The sequence below is a fragment of the Microtus ochrogaster genome, unplaced genomic scaffold, assembly GCF_000317375.1.
Source record: "Microtus ochrogaster isolate Prairie Vole_2 unplaced genomic scaffold, MicOch1.0 UNK72, whole genome shotgun sequence".
Lineage (NCBI taxonomy): Eukaryota > Metazoa > Chordata > Mammalia > Rodentia > Cricetidae > Microtus > Microtus ochrogaster.
The window spans coordinates 592196-610169 of record NW_004949170.1 but is presented as its reverse complement, the minus strand read 5'-3'; the positions used below and the strand labels follow the sequence as shown (position 1 = coordinate 610169).

General features: G+C 44.4%; 1 protein-coding gene across 1 annotated transcript in view; it reads right to left on the bottom strand.

Annotated features, from left to right (window-relative positions):
• Positions 1-17974, bottom strand: part of Fam3b (family with sequence similarity 3 member B) — a 30061-nt gene that overhangs the window by 7628 nt on the left and 4459 nt on the right. Inside the window, exons 3-4 of the mRNA XM_005370125.2 lie at positions 3658-3781; positions 69-127 (exon numbers count right to left, since the gene is read on the bottom strand). Coding sequence (XP_005370182.1) covers positions 69-127; positions 3658-3781 — 183 coding nt within the window. The remainder of the gene's footprint in view (positions 1-68; positions 128-3657; positions 3782-17974) is intronic.

Here is a 17974-nt window from a genome sequence, read left to right as displayed (position 1 = left end):
CATCATGGTCTCTACGGAAATCCTATTTCAGGCTTTGAGGGAATTTCTGAGAAACATGTGCCACTTACAGTTGACGACAGCAATGTTTATCCCTCTTGCCACGTTCCCCGTCTTCTCTCCTAACAGCCTAAAAAGAGAGTGAGAGTCAGTCAAAGAGCTCCTACACAAGCTGGGAGAGAAGCCTCCTTCAACAGCAGCCCTGGTCAACAGGCCTTCTGTGCTCAGGACATCCGTAACCCTCTCTGGAGTGTTCCCCCAAACTACTCCACCTTTGCTCCACACACCTGCAGGATTCAGATCCAGTTCCTGGGTGCCTCTAAGCTGCACTTCATCTTATAATCCAGACAGGAAGGCTATTCACCACTTCTTCCCTCTTTAGCCCCGAGAAGTCATGCCTGGTCTCACAGACTTGAGGGAGGATGGCAGCTCCATTCCAAGCTGGGATTCCTCAAGTCTCTGCTTCCTTCTCCCTTGAGACCCACAGGCTTTGCCTGCATCACCCACCAAGTAGAATCCAGAGTATCCCCTTAAGAAGTACTTTATATTGTATCATTTCAGTTTTGCTTTTCTTTTTAAGATATTTTTATTTTAATAGGTGTATAGTTTGTACACACAAGTGCAGTGGTTGAGGGTGTCAGAAGATGGTCTAGGATACCCTGGAGCTGGAGTTAAAGGTAGTTATGAGCAGCAGGACGCTAGTATGGTATGTCTGCATGTATCCGTATATATGCACATGTTCATTAGTCTTGTATGTGTGTGGTATATGTACAAGTTGTATGTGTGCATATTTCTGCATGTATGCATACAGCATTGTGTCTCTTCGCATATGTGCAGGTGTCCACATGTGTTGTGTGTTTACAGTTATGTGCATATTCTGGACCTTTATCGAGGTTAGCATCAATGACTCAGTATAATCATAAAAAGAATCTGGAGCTTGCCTTTCATGACAGAGCTATATGGTGGGCAACAGGCACTTTAATATTCTGCCTCAGCCATGTTTAACTGAAGGCCTGGAGGAACCACGAGGCCTTATGCTTTCTCAGTGTTAGATAGAGAACAGTCCACAAGTGCCCAAAAAGAGGCAAGGAAGGACTTCTATTCTCAATAGTAAAATACTGGGTAGCCATAACCCCCACAGGAAACAGGAGATGAGGAGGAAAACATTTCATAAAGATTTGCTGGGAGGTGGTAGTGGCACATGCCTTGATTTCCAGCAGAGGCAGGTGGATCTCTGTGTATTCAAGGCCAGCTTGGTCTACAAAGTGAGTTCAAAGACAACCAGGGCCTTTACCCAGAGAAACCCTGTTTTGTACTGCAGAGGTAAGCCTAACATTGAAGGAGAGCTTTGCCATTGCAGGAACACTCACAGCTCAACAGAACCTGGAGAAGACAAGAGCACTTTTGACAACTATGAGGGCCTTAGGGACAAAAGTCTGAAGGCAATTTGAGGGCCACATCAAATCTCTCAGAGCTTTTTTTTTTTTCATTCGAGTCACAAAGGGTTGAAGAAAGAAGACAAAAACTAAAATTTGTGGCCGTTAACCAAGATATTGTTGAACTAGGTAACCAAGAAAATGATGACATTTAAAATATGTTCGAGTCACCCTGATCTGCCAATAGCTCCAGGTCCTGGGAACAGCAAATGAGAAAAGAAGACAGAAATTCCCACCTTGCTAGGCTTCAGCTGTGACTGGGGAATGCCCCTGCCAGTTCCTGTGTTGGGAGTTTAGTCCCAGCATGGTGAAGCTGACATGCTGGAGGAGGGCCAACTATCCTCAGATGGACAAGCATTCTTCAAGTATATTATTTCCCTCAAAGAACAATTTATTGTAAAAGGGCAAACCTGGTTGCTGTCTGCCTCTGGCTTGCTTCTGATAATGCAATCTCTGTGTCTATTCTAGCTATTGTGAAGCCACAGTCTAGGAGGCAGGGCCATGTTCTTGGCCCTCCTGAGTTATGAGACAACGTTCCTTTCTACACAAGTCATCCACCTTCTGGTATTCATTATGTGATGGAAAACTGATTAATGTGTGTCTCTTGCTGCTATTTTTAAAGAAATTCTCAGATGTACTGCCTAGCACACTGTCAGAAGAAGCTTGACACATGAAGAATGAAGTCAACAAAAGTAAGAGCCAAAGGATCCAGCAGAACACAGCAGACAACATTGGCACACTCACAGGCTTCAGTCAGCTAGCCAACTGAACTTCAATATAACAGCACTTAATACTTGCAAAAAGGGTGAAAAAGACAGAAATTTTCAATCAGAAGTCAAAAAAAAAATGGCAGGCTCACTTGGGAAAAAGAAAGATCTTAAAAACTAAGACATGATAATGTAAAACCAGTAGTCAGTGGTTGGATTTTCAGAGAGATTAGACACAGTAAAAGAGACCAGTGGTGACATGAAACCATTCTGTGCATCATAAAGCATAGAGAGAGAGATGTGACAAACAGAAAGGAGTCTGTGGGATGCTGTGGGACAATGCTCTTATATACTGTAAAGATCTGTCACTAGTATTGGCTTAATAAAACACTGATTGGCCAGTAGTCAGGCAGGAAGTATCGGCGGGGCAACCAGAGTAGGAGAATTCTGGGAAGAGGAAAGGCAGAGATGCAGTCACCAGCCAGACACAGAGGAAGCAAGATGAGAATGTCTCATTGAGAAAAGGTACCAAGACATGTGGCTAGACATAGATAAGAATTATGGGTTAATTTAAGTTGTAAGAGCTAGTTAATAATAAGCCTGAACAATAGGCCAAACAGTTTATAATTAATATAAAAGCCTCTGTGTGTTTTTGGGACTGGGTGGGACAGAAACTCCCATCTACAGTGGGATATCAGGAATAGAGGAATAAGGTTCAACAAAAAGCAGGAAGCCAGCTGAGCAGCTGCATTTGCTGCTCTCTGACTGACAGAATGGGACATACCGCTCGGGGACCCTGCTCCTATCACTTCCGGCCATACTGCACCATGCCCTCAAACTGTGCACCATCATAAATTCTTTCTCATGTGAGTTGCTTTTGTTCAAGTATTTCATCACAGCAATGGGTGAAAGAAACAGGAACTTTATCAAACACAATGAAGGATTTTGAAATACACTTATTTAAGAAGCCCCAAAACATCTAAATAAGACAAAGCAGGACACACCAGGGTACAAATGCTGAGGCCAGAGATAAGTAAAAATGTCTTAAAAGCAATCTGGAAAGCACTGAGCACATCAGGTCTGAGGTTCCACCTTGCACCCCATGAAAGGAAGGAACTATCTCTCTAGAGATGTGCAGGCTTCATCTGTGAAGATGAGCATCACCTGGCTACTGAGCAGACTAGGACCCTGTCCAGAAGGGTGACTTGTAGAGTCCTATGCATCCACTAAGTAATTGTATTTGTAGTTAAAGTCTTTTCACAAAGAAAAGTCCAAGCCCGGGGGCTTCCCTGGTGAATTACATGGACCGACCATCAAAAGATATCATAAAAATCCTACAAAGAACACAAACAGCCCTCAGAGACACCCACTACCCTTCCCCAGGGACACGGTGGGTATTTTTATTCCCACACCTGATTTTCAGCCTTGTCAGAGGTTAGGAACATCAAGTGCAGCCTCAGAGGGAAGAGAGGGGACACAGCCAAGCAGACACTCTTCCTCTTACGTACGGTACTTACAGCTCATCCTCAAAGCAGATCTTGGCATACTTGTCTCGGCCACCACCACTGAGCAGTCGGTAGGCATAAGTGTCAGGAGGACACGGGGCCCAGTGATCACATTTTTGCCTTTTGGGGGCTGGGGCTGTAAAGACAAGAAGAGGATCATCTCAGAGGTGACTGCTGTGTGACCAGCAGTACCAACAGCTCCGTTCCAGGGCCAACTCCCAGTGTGGTAGGTGAAATTCTAGAAGCAAAGTTGGCAGCTGTGTTTAGGTCCTGAGAATGTGTTTCAAGACGCATGGTTGATGTAACCTGGTTTTGTCTTCTGGTAACAGTCTGGGATAGTGAGCGTGGTACCCATTTCAGAGGTTTTAGGATTGCATCCCTTAGCTGCTAACTCACAACATAATTAACGCCGAGTGCTAGGATTAAAGGTGTGTGCTACCACACTGGCTAAAACAAATTTTCAATCTGTTAAAAATGTTTAAAATGCTTTCTGAAAACATGATGGTGAAATGCGAAATAAGGAATTTCAGAAGCTGTGGAACACATAGAAGTTAAACAACAAGGTCATGAGCTATTCAGGGATTAAAGGAAAAAAATCTAAAGTATCTTAGTAGAACATTATGACTCCTGTAACATCAGAACTTGGGAGGCTGAGACAAGAAAATTGCTGTGAGTTACAAGACAGCCGGTGCTGTGGATTGTGACTGCTTCAATCAATCAATCAATCAATCAATCAATCAATCAATCAACCAACCAATCAAAAGAAAAAGATACTAAAATGTATGGAATACAGCAAAAGAATTTAAAAAGAGACGTTTATAGCAATAAACACCCACATCAGAGAATAGGAACACTCTCTGGTAAACACCCTTACACTCACATCAGAGAACCATAAAAAGGAGAAAAAAACTAAGCCTGAGGCAGGAGAAGGAGAGAAATAAGACACATCTGAGAAGAAGTGTGTAAGGTAGAGAAGACCAGGGAGTGACAGAAAGATCTGTTAACTGAGACATAGTTAATACCACATTGAATTACATACTTTGAAACTGAAGGAGCCACCTTCAAATGAAAACAACTTCTAGCCAAAAGCCTTGCTGCTGAGTGTCAGTCAGACCCCCTGCTGTGTCTGCACAGGTTAGAATGTCACTCTGTACACACAGAATTGACTCTTCAGTTTTAATCAGTCTATTGAAAGGAGCCATTCAGGCCAGCGAGAGAGCACAGCAGGAAAAGGCACTCGGTGCCGACCCCCCAGAACCTGCATGATGGAAAGAGAGAACCAATTCTCATTGTCCGCTGACCCCCACACCTGTGCTACAGCAAGCACACACACATGTGTGCATGAAGGTTATAATTCTTTTAAAATATAGGAACCATGATGGAGTGAATGGCTTTATCCATGGAAGAACCTGCTTAAACAGGTTCAGGGTGCTGCATGATGTCCAGCGTGCTGTTGTGTCCCTGATGGACAAGACCCCCAATTTGGCTTCTTGGAACCACAGTCCTCTGTCCCCAAAAGGAAAAAATGGCAGAGATGGCTTCCTTTCCTTCAGACTTGTCTGGGCTGCTCTTTGCTTGGCCTGTCTCCTTGGCCCAGTTCAGCACCATGCCAGCATCCCCTGTGATATCTTTTTCCTGTATTTTGTTAACTTTAGCGTACAGTTTCCTTTTTTAAAAACTTCTCTAGAGAAGAAGAGATTTTGAGCTGGTATCCAGTCATCTCAGCACCCCCACAGTGGGCAGTGCTGGTGGCTGCTCTGCCAACATCTGTTGGAGGCATGAACATCTGGTAGGCTAATCTGTGTGTACATGAGTTCAAAGACAAGAGACTCTGCCTACCCTGGGAACCCTGGGTGGAGGTGGGGTGCACATCAGCACACAGGATAAGCTGGGGTGCCCAGCACTGGAAAAGAACAAGGGGAATGACAGGAGATCTTGGGAGAATGGACAGCACTTTGGTCAGTTTCTAATTCCCTTCCCACAGGTTCTGATTATTTAGACCCAAAAAGTCCCATAAATTTTCTTGAAGAGAAATCTTTACTATTCTACCTCTACAACTATTTCCTTCTGGACTTTTCCATGTACGCAAAAGGCATCTGCAAAGTTGGAATATGGATTAAACATAATGCTCAATGTACTTAGTGTGGTCCTTGCCAAGCTCTAGACAGCCCACTTCAAATCAACTATTCAACTCTTAATACAAAAAGGTTCCACATATACAATATCTTTTCCACATTTCTAGATAATCTTAACACTCCACAGCATGTTTAACAATTTAAAAACTGTGTGTGCTGCATAGCTGTGGGTGTGGCAGTAAACACACCCGCACGTGCATAAGCAGAGGCCGGTGGAGGGTGCCAGGTATCTCCTGCTCTTTCCCTTATTCCTTGAGGACAGGGTTTCACACAAGACCAGAAGCTTGATGCTATGGCAGAACTAGGTGGCCAATGAGATTCCAGGATTCGCCTGTCTGCAGTGGTGGGGCTACAGACAGCTCAGTTGTGCTCAGTTTTCAATGTGGGTGAACTCAGTTCCTCATGTTTGCATAGCAAAGTGCCTTACCCCTGAGTCATGTTCCCAGTTTCTACTTAACAATCTTTAAAGTTTAATAATGATACTCGTTCCTTGGATATTCGCCTGAAAATGTATTGAACAAAATTTCTTTCTTTCTTTCTTTCTTTCTTTCTTTCTTTCTTTCTTTCTTTCTTTCTTTCTTTCTTTCTTCCTTCCTTCCTTCCTTCCTTTTTTCCTTTTTTCCTTCCTTCCTTCCTTCCTTCCTTCCTTCCTATTTATTTGTTTATTTATTTAGTTAGTTTTTTTCAACACAGGGTTTCTCTGTGTAACAGCTCTGGCTGTCCTGAAACTCACTTTATAGACTAGACTGGCCTTGGACTTTCACAGAGATCTGCCTGCCTCTTCCTCCTGAGTGCTGGAATTAAAGGCATGCACTACTGCCCAGCTACTATCTTTAGATGCAAAAACGCACACTGTTTAAAAGTGGGCGCTTCTCAGTTTCCAGGTCTGCAAACATTTACAGTTATAAAATCAGTTTAGAGAAATGACTCCTCAGATGAGAACATTCTTTCCCTTTAGCACACTGACTTCAGTAGGTGTGACAGCTTCCCTGGGGACAATGCTGTGCCTAGCATACCTGGCCCGTGGATCAGGAGACAAACCCCTCTCCTTCTCCTGGCCCTCCTGATAGCCTTCAGCCAGAGTGCTGTTTACAGAGTCTCCTCCACTGGCTGTCAAGTGGGCATGAGCTCTATGAACACTACGTATACCCACAAATACTCTGTTGTTACCCTGCAGGGGGAACCTCCGACCTTAATGGTTGTTTAAAGAGAAGTCCTGTGGACATCATACACTGTCAGGTCCCAAACGACAAGCACTTAGGACAATAATAGTGTGGCCAATTGGTAGAGAAGGAAGCAAAGGAAAACACAAAAGATAGTTTAAGATGGTTATAAATCCAGCAAATATAAGCAAGCAAATTCAATCTGGTGGCTCTGTAGAGACCTCCCAGAAGTGAAGAAGGCAGCAGCAGCCTCATTGTCGCAGGAGCTTGGCTCTCTGAGCCCCCAAACATTCAGAAAGCAGCGAGAAGTTAAATTAGGCAGTAGACCTCGGAGTAACAGGCAGAGAGCAAGAAGGCAAACATTTCTTCCCCCTAAATGTAGGAAAAAATGTGTAAGATAATCAGTACGTTCTGCAATTTAACTATGGCTGCGAGGCTGTCAGCAAACACATTAAATAATAGTTTTCACATATAAAGATACATGTGAGTCATAGGAGTCAAGTCAAGGTCTCTCTGTGTAGCTCTGGTTGGTCTGGAACTTGATATGTAGACCAGGCTGATCTTGAATTCATGAAGATTTTTCTGCTCCTCAGTCTCTCTGAGGATTAAAGGCATGGACCCTTCTTCCACACCTTTAAAATTTATCTTTAGAAGACATTTTGCATTGTCAACATAGCAGCAAACCCCTCTCAAGTCCATTTATTTCAGATTTATTAAAAATTTTAAAACACGTTGTGAGACTGGAAGGCCGGCTAGATGGGCGCCCCCCCCACCCCGCCCCTATTTTGTGAGCCCACCTTCCTTAGTCCTCTGGGGACTCTGGCTCCATAGCACCAAGAGCCCAAGTGATGGTCCCAAGAAACATTCGGGCTCTATCCGATCATGTGACAGTTTCCCAAGCAGGGTGATCGGTTCTGAGCTGGCAGGAAACAGCTCCTTTCCCAGATGCTCACTGCCAAAAGTGCATATACCTGTCAAGACAGCCATGGGCTGTGTTCTGGCTGGACTTTTCCTTGTTCCTTGTTCCTCCTCTGCCTGTCAGTCAAAGGGGTTGGGGCTCTGGGACAGGGTGGGTTGAGCAGCCTAACAAAGAAACAAGACCCTGCCTGCTCAAAATACCAGTTACAGACTCAGCAGAGTTCATCAGTGTATAAATCACAGGGTGTCCCTAGCTGCCTTCTGTGAGACAAAGGGGTGAGAAACAAACAGGCAGAAAGTGGCCTGAAGATTGACCACAGCTCTGGAGCTGCTCGCTGGCGGCTGACACCCATGACCATACGTGCCTTCTACACAGAGATTAAAAGCAGAGAATCTTGGGGTAGAGATTCAATGATCTCTTGCTTTCAGATTTATTAATCACTAAAAGTATATTTTTACCGGTTTATAAACAGACCCTTTTCTGAGTTAACCTTTTGCTTTAACAATTTCATACATTTATAAGATGTATTCTGATTATTCTCTTTTTACAATCTTCAAGCAAAGTTTAATATTTGAAATTTCCCTGATGGTAGATAGGTCAGCATCTGTAGGAGACAGGTCCCGTGCCTGGGGTAAGAAACTGGAGCAGGATCTCATGCGTGGCTAGGGGCTGTACTCTTGCCTGGCTTGTATCTCATATTGGTACTGCTTCATATGGATGCATGCGGGTAAACATCCTATAAGGCAGACCTCTGGTTTTCTTCAGAGTCCTAAAGCGCATGCGGCAGTAGTTACCAATGTATCACAGAGATGAGTATTTGTTTTCTCGCAAGGCCTGGGAGTGAGTGGGAAACCAGTATGGTTTTTTTGTTGTTATTGTTTTGTTTTTCATTAGTATATTCAGCATATGAGTGTAGTCTTCCACGCATTTCCTAAGAGCAGAGAAGAGCACTGCATGGATGGAGAAAGGTACCTGCTTCTCAGTCCAGGACCCACAGCTCCCTCCCACCTGTTGCTGTCCCACAAGGTCACCAAGGCCCTCACGTAGCTCAGTGCTCCCAATGAACCCTCCTTTTTCCCAAGACAGCTGAGAGCTGAAGTCCAAAGGGAGGAGCAGAGGCTGAGGTCCCTGGCCCACATGACCGCTGCTTATTCTAAGGCCCAGTGGCTCCAGCCTGCCTTCCAGAAGGAAATACTACTTCCAAAACTCCAAACAAGCCTATGGAAAAAATTTTTCATTCCACAAATCATCTCTGAGGCCAAGTTAACCACAATAAATACAGGTTCTTGGACTCAACCCTAGATCCATGGACTTTTAGATTTCCTGGTGTGCACTCCAAGAATCTGTCTTTCAAATTCCGGATCTGGGTGCTGTGGTTTCCCTCACCCTGGAATAAGGGTGATAACCCTGAGGGTTTAGGAGGCATACTAGAAAGTCACGGGGTGATGAGATTCTTTCAGTGTGTGGCAGAGACACCAACATTTGGGCTACATGGCAGCAGCTTTCCTGCAATAGCCATCACTGCACTGCTTCCCAGGAGACTATGCAGTCAGAACGGGCCACCAAACGTGTTCTGTTACGTCAGCCAGTGGTAAATGTGGACACAGTGGAAGTCAGAGGAGAATGTTCTCTGGGGCCCAGACATCTATACACCGAGGGGTTGGGAGCCCATCCATAGGCAGCACCACTGTAGCCTTTGTTAAGCTTTTGTCTGGGTCAGAACATGAGGAGGGAAAGATGGGGCGAGGAGCTTCAGCAGCAGCAGCAGCAGCAGCAGCCAGGAGTCCTAGACAAGACAGCACAAGCAGGGTGCTCTGGCAAGGAAATAAGGAAAGAAGTCTGGGAAGTGGGGCTCTGTCGTGTCTCTGAGGTCCTCCAGGACTCAGCATCTGAGGTGGTACCCGGACAAAGGAGACAGAACGTGCAGGAAGACCATAAGCTCTGGAGCCACCTCCCTCGGCATCCGCTGCCCCACCTGTAAGGCCTAGATACAAGTACTTCCACTGAGACTCTGAATACCTACTATATGCATACCTGGACGTGCCAACAGGGTAAGAAGTTTTGCTTCCTTGTTTTCACATTCACACAGCACTCAAAGTATCTTTTAATTAATCTAACAAAACATGAAATGTTTTCACACGAGTTTCTTAGCACTGAAACCTGTCTTACTCTTCTATGGCTGTGAAGAGGAACCATAACCAAGGAAACTCTTATAAAAGAAAGCATTTAAGGGGGCTCACTTACAGTTTCAGAGGTTTGGTTCATTATCATCATGGAAGGGGTGCGGCAGCATCCAGGCAGGTGTTGGAGCAGTAGCTGAGAGCTACTTTCTGGTTCATAGAAAGAGCCAGGGAGGGGCAGCCTTGATTTCACAGGCTGAGCAAGCTGAGAACCAAGGGACAGAGGAAACTTCCCCGAGTATGCCTGGTGCAGGGCCTCGCTCAGGGGCACAGAGCAGGGCTAGAGAGGGATTGGACCAAGATGGAGCCCTGAACTAAAAACGCTGGTAAAATGGCGGTGTCGCTTTCTGTGAAGTGCTAGTTGAAATTCTTTTTTTTTCTTATTTATTTTTATATTTATTAAAGATTTCCGTCTCTTCCCCGCCACCGCCTCCCATTTCCTTCCCCCTCCCCCAATCAAGTCCCCCTCCCTCCTCAGCCCGAAGAACAATCAGGGTTCCCTGACCTGTGGAAAGTCCAAGGAACCCCCACCTCCATCCAGGTCTAGTAAGTTGAGCATCCAAACTGCCTAGGCTCTTACAAAGCCAGTACGTGCAGTAGGATCAAAAACCCATTGCCATTGTTCTTGAGTTCTCAGTAGCCCTCATTGTCCGCTATGTTCAGAGAGTCCGGTTTTATCCCAGGCTTTTTCAGACCCAGGCCAGCTGGCCTTGGTGAGTTCCCAATAGAACATCCCCATTGTCTCAGTGTGTGGGTGCACCCCCTGCGGTCCTGAGTTCCTTGCTCGTGCTCCCCCTCCTTCTGCTCCTGATTTGGACCTTGAGAATTATGTCCGGTGCTCCAATATGGGTCTCTGTCTCTGTCTCCTTTCCTCACCTGATGAAGGTTAATATTCAAGAGGATGCCTATATGTTATTCTTTCGGTTCTCCTTCTTATTTAGCTTCTCTAGGATCACTAATTATAGGCTCAATGTCCTTTGTTTATGGCTAGAAACCAAATATGAGTGAGTACATCCCATGTTCCTCTTTTTGGGTCTAGCTTACCTCACTCAGGATAGTGTTTTCTATTTCCTTCCATTTGCATGCAAAATTCAAGAAGTCCTTGTTTTTTACTGCTGAGTAGTACTCTAATATGTATATATTCCATACTTTCTTCATCCATTCTTCCATTGAAGGTCATCTAGGCTGTTTCCAGGTTCTGGCTATTACAAACAAAAGTATATGCTCTACGATGTTCATAGCAGCATTGCTAGTTGAAATTCTTGTTGAAGATATCCAGACAGTATTCTGTCTGGACAAAAGCAGCTCCAGGAGCAGGCCTGAGCCAGATACTTCGGCCAGAGCAGGTCCAAGGCAGCGACCTCCACAAGAGCAGGAGCAGGCCCAACACAGTGACCTCCATAGGAGAAGGCCTGAGCCAGAGACTTCCACCAGATAAGGTCCAAGGCAGCAACCTCCACAGGAACAGGCTTGAGCCAATGACCTCTGCCAGAGCAAGCCAGAGGCAATGACCTTCACAGGGGCAGGTGTAAAGGAGCCACCACTGAGGGAGCAGGCCCAAGCCAGACACCTCTGTGGGACCAAGCCTGAATCAGCAACCTCCAAGGGAGCAGGCCTGAGCCAGCGACCTCTGCCCATGCAGGTTCAAGGCAGTGAACAACTTCTTGTGGGAGGAGGCCCAAGCAACCCTAGGATTGTAGAGCAACCCCTGGGAGTGCTGACCAACCTGCGGGAATGACCTCTGGGGTAACAGGAACCATGGCCCTGACTGCACCACAAGGACCGACCGTCAGAGTCTTGGATCCACTGGCACCTGGAAGATAGCTCACCAGAGGCACAGCACCAGCTACACCAATCAGAGGGAAAGATGGTTAGATAGGTAAGAATGCATTCAACACCACAAAGAGCAACACAACACCAATAAAAACTAGAGGCCCTATGACAGCAAGACTTGAACAACCAAATAGAGATGAAGCAGAAGAAAATGACCTAAAATAACTTTAGGAGAATGTTTGAGGCCTTCAAAGAAAAAGAGGAATAGACAAAAAAAAAATGGAAGACATCTACAAATCCCTTAAAGAATACCAAGAAAAAAAGCAATCAAACAGATGAACGAAACTATTCAAGACTTGAATAACGAAACAGAGACTATAAAGAAAACACAAACCAAGGGACTTATAGAAAGAGAAATTATGAGAAAATGCCCAGGAACTACAAATGCAAGCATAAACAGCAGAATACAAGAGATGGAAGAGAGACTCTCAAGCGCTGAAGATATAATAGAGAAAATAGACTCATCAGTCAAAGAAAACATTAAATCTAACAAAAGCTTAACACAAAATATCTATGAAATATGGGACACCATGAAAAGGTCAAATCTTAGAAAAATAGATATAGAAGAAGGAGAAGTTCAACTCAAAGACATAGAATATTTATTTAACAAAATCATACTCAACCTAAAGAAAGATATGCATAGCAAGATATAAGAAGCTTACAGAACACCAAATAGACTAGATCAAAAAAAGTTCCCTCACCACATGATAATCAAAACACCTAAACATATAAAATAAAGAAAGAATATTAAGATCTGCAAAGGAAAAAAAGGCTAAGTAACATATAAAGGTAAAGCTATCAGAATTATACCAGACTTCTCACTGGAAACAATGAAAGTCAGAGGGTCCTGGTCAAGAATTATGCAGACATTAAGAGACCACGGATGGCAGCCCAAACTATTATTCAATCACCATAGATGGACAAAAGGAGATATTCTATGGCAGAACCAGATTTAACCAATTCCTAGCCACAAACCCAGCCCTACAAAAAGTACTAGAAGAAAAACTCCAACCCAAGGAAGTTGACCACATCCACAAAAACACAGACAATAGATGATCTCATTGCAGCAAATCCCAAAGAAGGGAAAACACACACAATAACATCACCACCAACAAAAACTAAATTAACAGGAGATAGCAATCACTGGTCATTAATATCCCTTAATATCAATGGACTCAACTTACCTATAAAAAGACACAGACTAACAGATTGAATGTGAAAACAGAATCTATCCTTCTGCTGCATACAAGAAACTAACCTCAATCTCAAAGACAGATATTGCCTCAGAATAAAGGGCTGGGAAAAAAATTTCCAATTAAATGGACCCAAGAAGCAATCTGGTATAGCTACCCAATCAAAAGAGACAAAGAAGGACATTGCGTATTAGTCGTAGGAAAAAATCCATCAAGAGGAAATCTCAATACTGAACATCTATGCCTCAAATATAAGGGCACCCTCATATGTAAAAGAAACACTTCTAAAGCTTAAATCATACATTAAACCCCACACACTAATAGTGGGAGACTTCAATACTCCACTCTCACCACTGGACAGGTCAGTCAGACAAAAAAATTAACAGAGAAATAAGAGAACTAACAGATGTTATGACTCAAATGAACTTAAAATATATCTATAGAATATTCCATCCAAACATAAAAAATATACCTTCTTCTCAGCACCTCATGGAGCCTTCTCAAAAATTGACACATACTAGGTAACAAAAAGCCTCATGTATCTTATTGAATCACCATGGCTTAAAACTAGAATGCAGCAGCAACACTAATTCCAGAAAGCCCAAAAACACATGGAAATTAAACAAGGCTCACCTGAATCATCAATGGGTCAAGGAAGGAATTAAAGACTTCCTAAAATTTGAGGAAAAAATAAAATAGGATAGTGAAAGCAACCTGAACAAAAATATCACCACACCCAACATCAAGCGATACCATAGAACCATGCTCTTAGAAACAGCACCGTCCTAGAATGGGGTCAGTGGAATAGAACTGAGGACCCAGATATTGGTTTAGACTTACACAGCCACCCAAGTTTCTGCAAAGATGCTAAAATACACATTAGAGAAAAGGCAGCATTTTCAACAAATGGTGCTGGGAAATCTGAATTTAACATGCAGAAAAATGAAATTAGACCCTCACCTTTCACCCTGCACAAAACTCAACTCCAAATAATCAAGGACTCCAACATCAGACATGCTGTGAAACTGCCATACTGAATAAAATCTCCTCTTTGCCTTTTATTATCATTTTTTTTATTAAAAATTTCCACCTCCTCCCTTCCTTCCATTTCCCTCCCTCCCCCCACTCCTCCTCCACCTCCCTCTCCAGTCCAAAGAACAGTCAGAATTCCCTGCCCTGTGAGAAGTCCAAGGTCCTCCCCACCTCCATCCAGGTCTAGGAAGGTGAGCATCCAAACAGGCTAGGTTCCCACAAAGCCAGTACATACGGTAGGATCAAAACCAAGTGCCATTGTCCATGGCTTCTCAGTCAGCCCTCCTTGTCCACCACGTTCAGAGAGTCCGGTTTGATCACATGTTCCATCATTCCCAGTCCAGCTGGCCTTGGTGAGTTCCCGTTAGATCAGCCCCACCGTCTCAGTAGGTGAACTGAACAGAGAATTCTCAACAGAAGAAGTTCAAATGGCCAAAAGACACTTAAGGTCATGTCAACCTTCTTAGCAATCAGGGAAATGGAAATCAAAACAACTTTGAGATACCATCTTACATCTGTCAGAATGGCTAAAATCAAAAAAACACCAATGATAGCCTTTGCTGGAGAGGATGTGGAGTAAGGGGAACACTCATCCATTGCTGGTGGGAATGCAAGCTTGGACAACCACTTTGGAAATCAGTGTGGCGGTTTCTTTTATTATCACTTTTATTGTCTCCTTAACTAGTGTCTTGGGGAGAGGCAGTCAAGTCTAGCTCTTGAGGCTGCCAGAACCCAGGTTTCTAATTGTAATAGCCTAGAGTCATAAGAACATCTTACACAATTCACTCTCACCATAATGGCTTCATATTGCTAAAGCCTTGCAGCTACTGGTTGCCATCAGACTGTGCAATGTGCATGTGGCTCCCACTTCTGCCCTGCAGCATTTTCAACCTCCCACTCAGTGACCTTTGCATTATAACCAGCCCAGGATGGTTGCTTACTGCTTCTCAGAGCAAAAGTATTACCTATGAGCACCCCTGTCCTCAACCAGCCAGAAGCCCTCCTGCGTCGAACGTAGGTGTGTGTAGAAATGTTCCTGGCCGTTCTTTTACACTACAAGTATTTGCAGTGTATCTCACAGAGGTCTGGTGCTGGCCTCAGGTGAAAAGTTCAAATGGTCACCCAAAAGCTCAGTAATCAAATTAGCAACCATTTAAACAAATTCTTTCAAACTAAATTAAAAGCAAAACAAATTGTAATGAATATTTTTAAATTTGCAAAAAGGGCTAAATGAAGACAGGCAGAGCCCCTATACTGAGCAGGAGTCCCCAATTTTTAGGCCATCTCCTGATGGTATCTGCAAGCTAAGGCTGGGGCTCCAAAGAAATCTCAGCAAGGCACACTTCTGGGGCCTCTGGTCAGGTTTATAAAACAAGCTAGTCCCAGTCTACCTGAAAAGCTATCAGAAGCAGGAAGAGCCAACATTTAAAGACACCCCCAGTGCCCTCAGGTTTTACTTGTGGTGAATGTTACTCTCTGTGTCCTGTAGATCCTGGCAGGCCTTCTCTGGACCCTGTGTCTTGCATGGTTGCTCTGCCCACCTATGGGTTTCCCTCACTTTCATCCATCCAGTTCTGGTCTGAAGTCCTTCTTAGCTCTCCCAAATATCTAGCACATGGTCATATAGTCTCAAGATGGGCATAAGAGGAGGCTGGTCAATAAACACCAAGTTCATCTGCCATCAAGAACAAATACAAGGGACCTTCACCAGGTCCTTCCAGATATGCTGTTTCCAGCCAGAGTACAGAACTAGTGTTTCTGTGACCGTCTCTTCAATGCCTTGCTTCTGTAGTTCTCACTTCTGGTCCCACTAGGTGAGGTCATTCCTGCTGGTCACCCCTGTACATGGAGGCTGAGTCACCTGCCTGAGTGATGGGTGAGAACCTACAGAATCCATGCAGGTCCAAAGACCTCAACTCCATCTTTGATCCCTTTCCTGCCTGTACAACAGGAAAAATAAGGGGCCCGAGGAGGGTCATGGAAACGGTGAGGTCATTTCCTGAAATCTGCCCACCAGGAATGCTGGGAACACTACCACTGACCTAGCTACAAGGCCTGACAGCATCGGCTATGCTTACCCTATACCAGCTTTGCCTGTGCTAATACCAGCATGATTTATCTCCCAAAATCTGTACCCAGAAGACCCCCATGTATTCAGGTTTCTCTCCCTAGGGGAGGCTCCACAGCAGGAACAGGCCAGCACACAGCCATTATGACTACAACCATAATATTTGGGTTACTAATGTCTCCAGAACACCCCCATGGGATGGCAGAAGCTAAAATCACTCTGCTAAGAAGCCTTCAGTCAAGGTTGGCTTGCCAGGCCACATCTGCAAGACAGGCTTGAAAGTATACATAAAAGCAGAAAGAAATGAAGGAGACAACAAGCTTCTGAGGTTACTCCATGACCTCTGCCTATGCGGCTCCCTCCACAACATGTACCTGGGAATTAGGTGAGGCACAAGCAAAGACCATACAAAAATTATATTGAAAACCAAAATGCCTAGTCAGAGTCAAGGCCAATGAAGGCCCTTTTGCTTTTTTTTTTTTTTTTTTGGTTAAAAAAATGTATTTTTTTCCCCTCTGAGTATTATCCAAGGCCCGACTCTGCTTCACTTCTGCAACCAGACAAGACCAGGTATATTCAGAGCAGTACAGCCCTAGACAAAAATGAACCAATTAATCAGAAACGGCGCCAACGATTCTTTTTAATCATTATCTAGTTTTGTGCAAATTAATTTTTAGGCTTTATTTCCATGTTAAAAATACACGGCCTTCCAGATATAGCAGCCCACACATGTAACTCTATCACTCTAGGAGGGGGAAGCAAGATCTCCAATTCAGTATCTTCTCAAGCCTGGGCACCTTAGAGAGGGCTTGTCTCAAAACAAAACAAAATCCAAACAGCATCTACATCTACTGAAATTTTTAAGGGGGGACACTTTTCTGCCCTGTGTCCCACTGGGTACCCAGAATCATTTTGGATGGCATTCATTCCTCTTAAAGCTTCTTTGCTCTTAAATGCTGTGGTGGTTTGAAAAGAAAAAAAGCCCCCAAAGGGAGTGGCACTATTAGGGGGTGTGGTCTTACTGGAGGAAGTGTGGGGGCGGGATCTAAGATCTTTTGCTCAAGTTTCACTCAGGTGACAGTAGGTTAACTTCCTGTTGCCTGCTCCAGGCCCACGTCTGCCTGGGTGCTGTCATGTTTCCAGTCATGATGGAAATGGACTGAACCTCAGACACTGTAAGTGAGCCACCCCAATTAAATGTTTTCTTTATAAGTGTTGCTGTGGTCATGGTGTCTCTTCACAGCAAGAGAAACCCCCTAAGACAATTGCTGCGGTTTGACTTCCTTCCTCCGCAGACTCTCACAGCCAGAAGTGAAAGGAGAGCCCTGAAGGCCGGTATGCTCAGAGGGACAGCTTTAATAACTGCCTGCCGAGTTCATGAATGGATTTTGACAACACCCTTTTTTCACGATTTTGATAATTTCCTTCCAAGATAACACACTTTTTTTTTTCTGGCGTGAGTGTTGTAAATAAAACAGATATTGGGAAATAGCGCCATGATTCAGTGGGATGACATCAGCACACTGGAAAGCAGGCTGCCAGCAGGTGCACCTGGACCGCAGCCTTGCCTCCCACTGTGGACCCTGCACTTCTGTCCCAGGCTCCCAGGCTCTGGCATTCTGATCCAGATCATGAATAGACTAATTATCTATGGTCTGAGCATACCTGCTCACAGCACTTGGCGATATACCTGACTCAGTCTTTAGATGGGAGGTGCTTCTCTGCTATCCCTGACCAATTTTCCCAACTGTCATTTGTTTCTTGGCTCAGCCTTGTTCCAGCTTCTTCATCCTGAACTGTGACTTG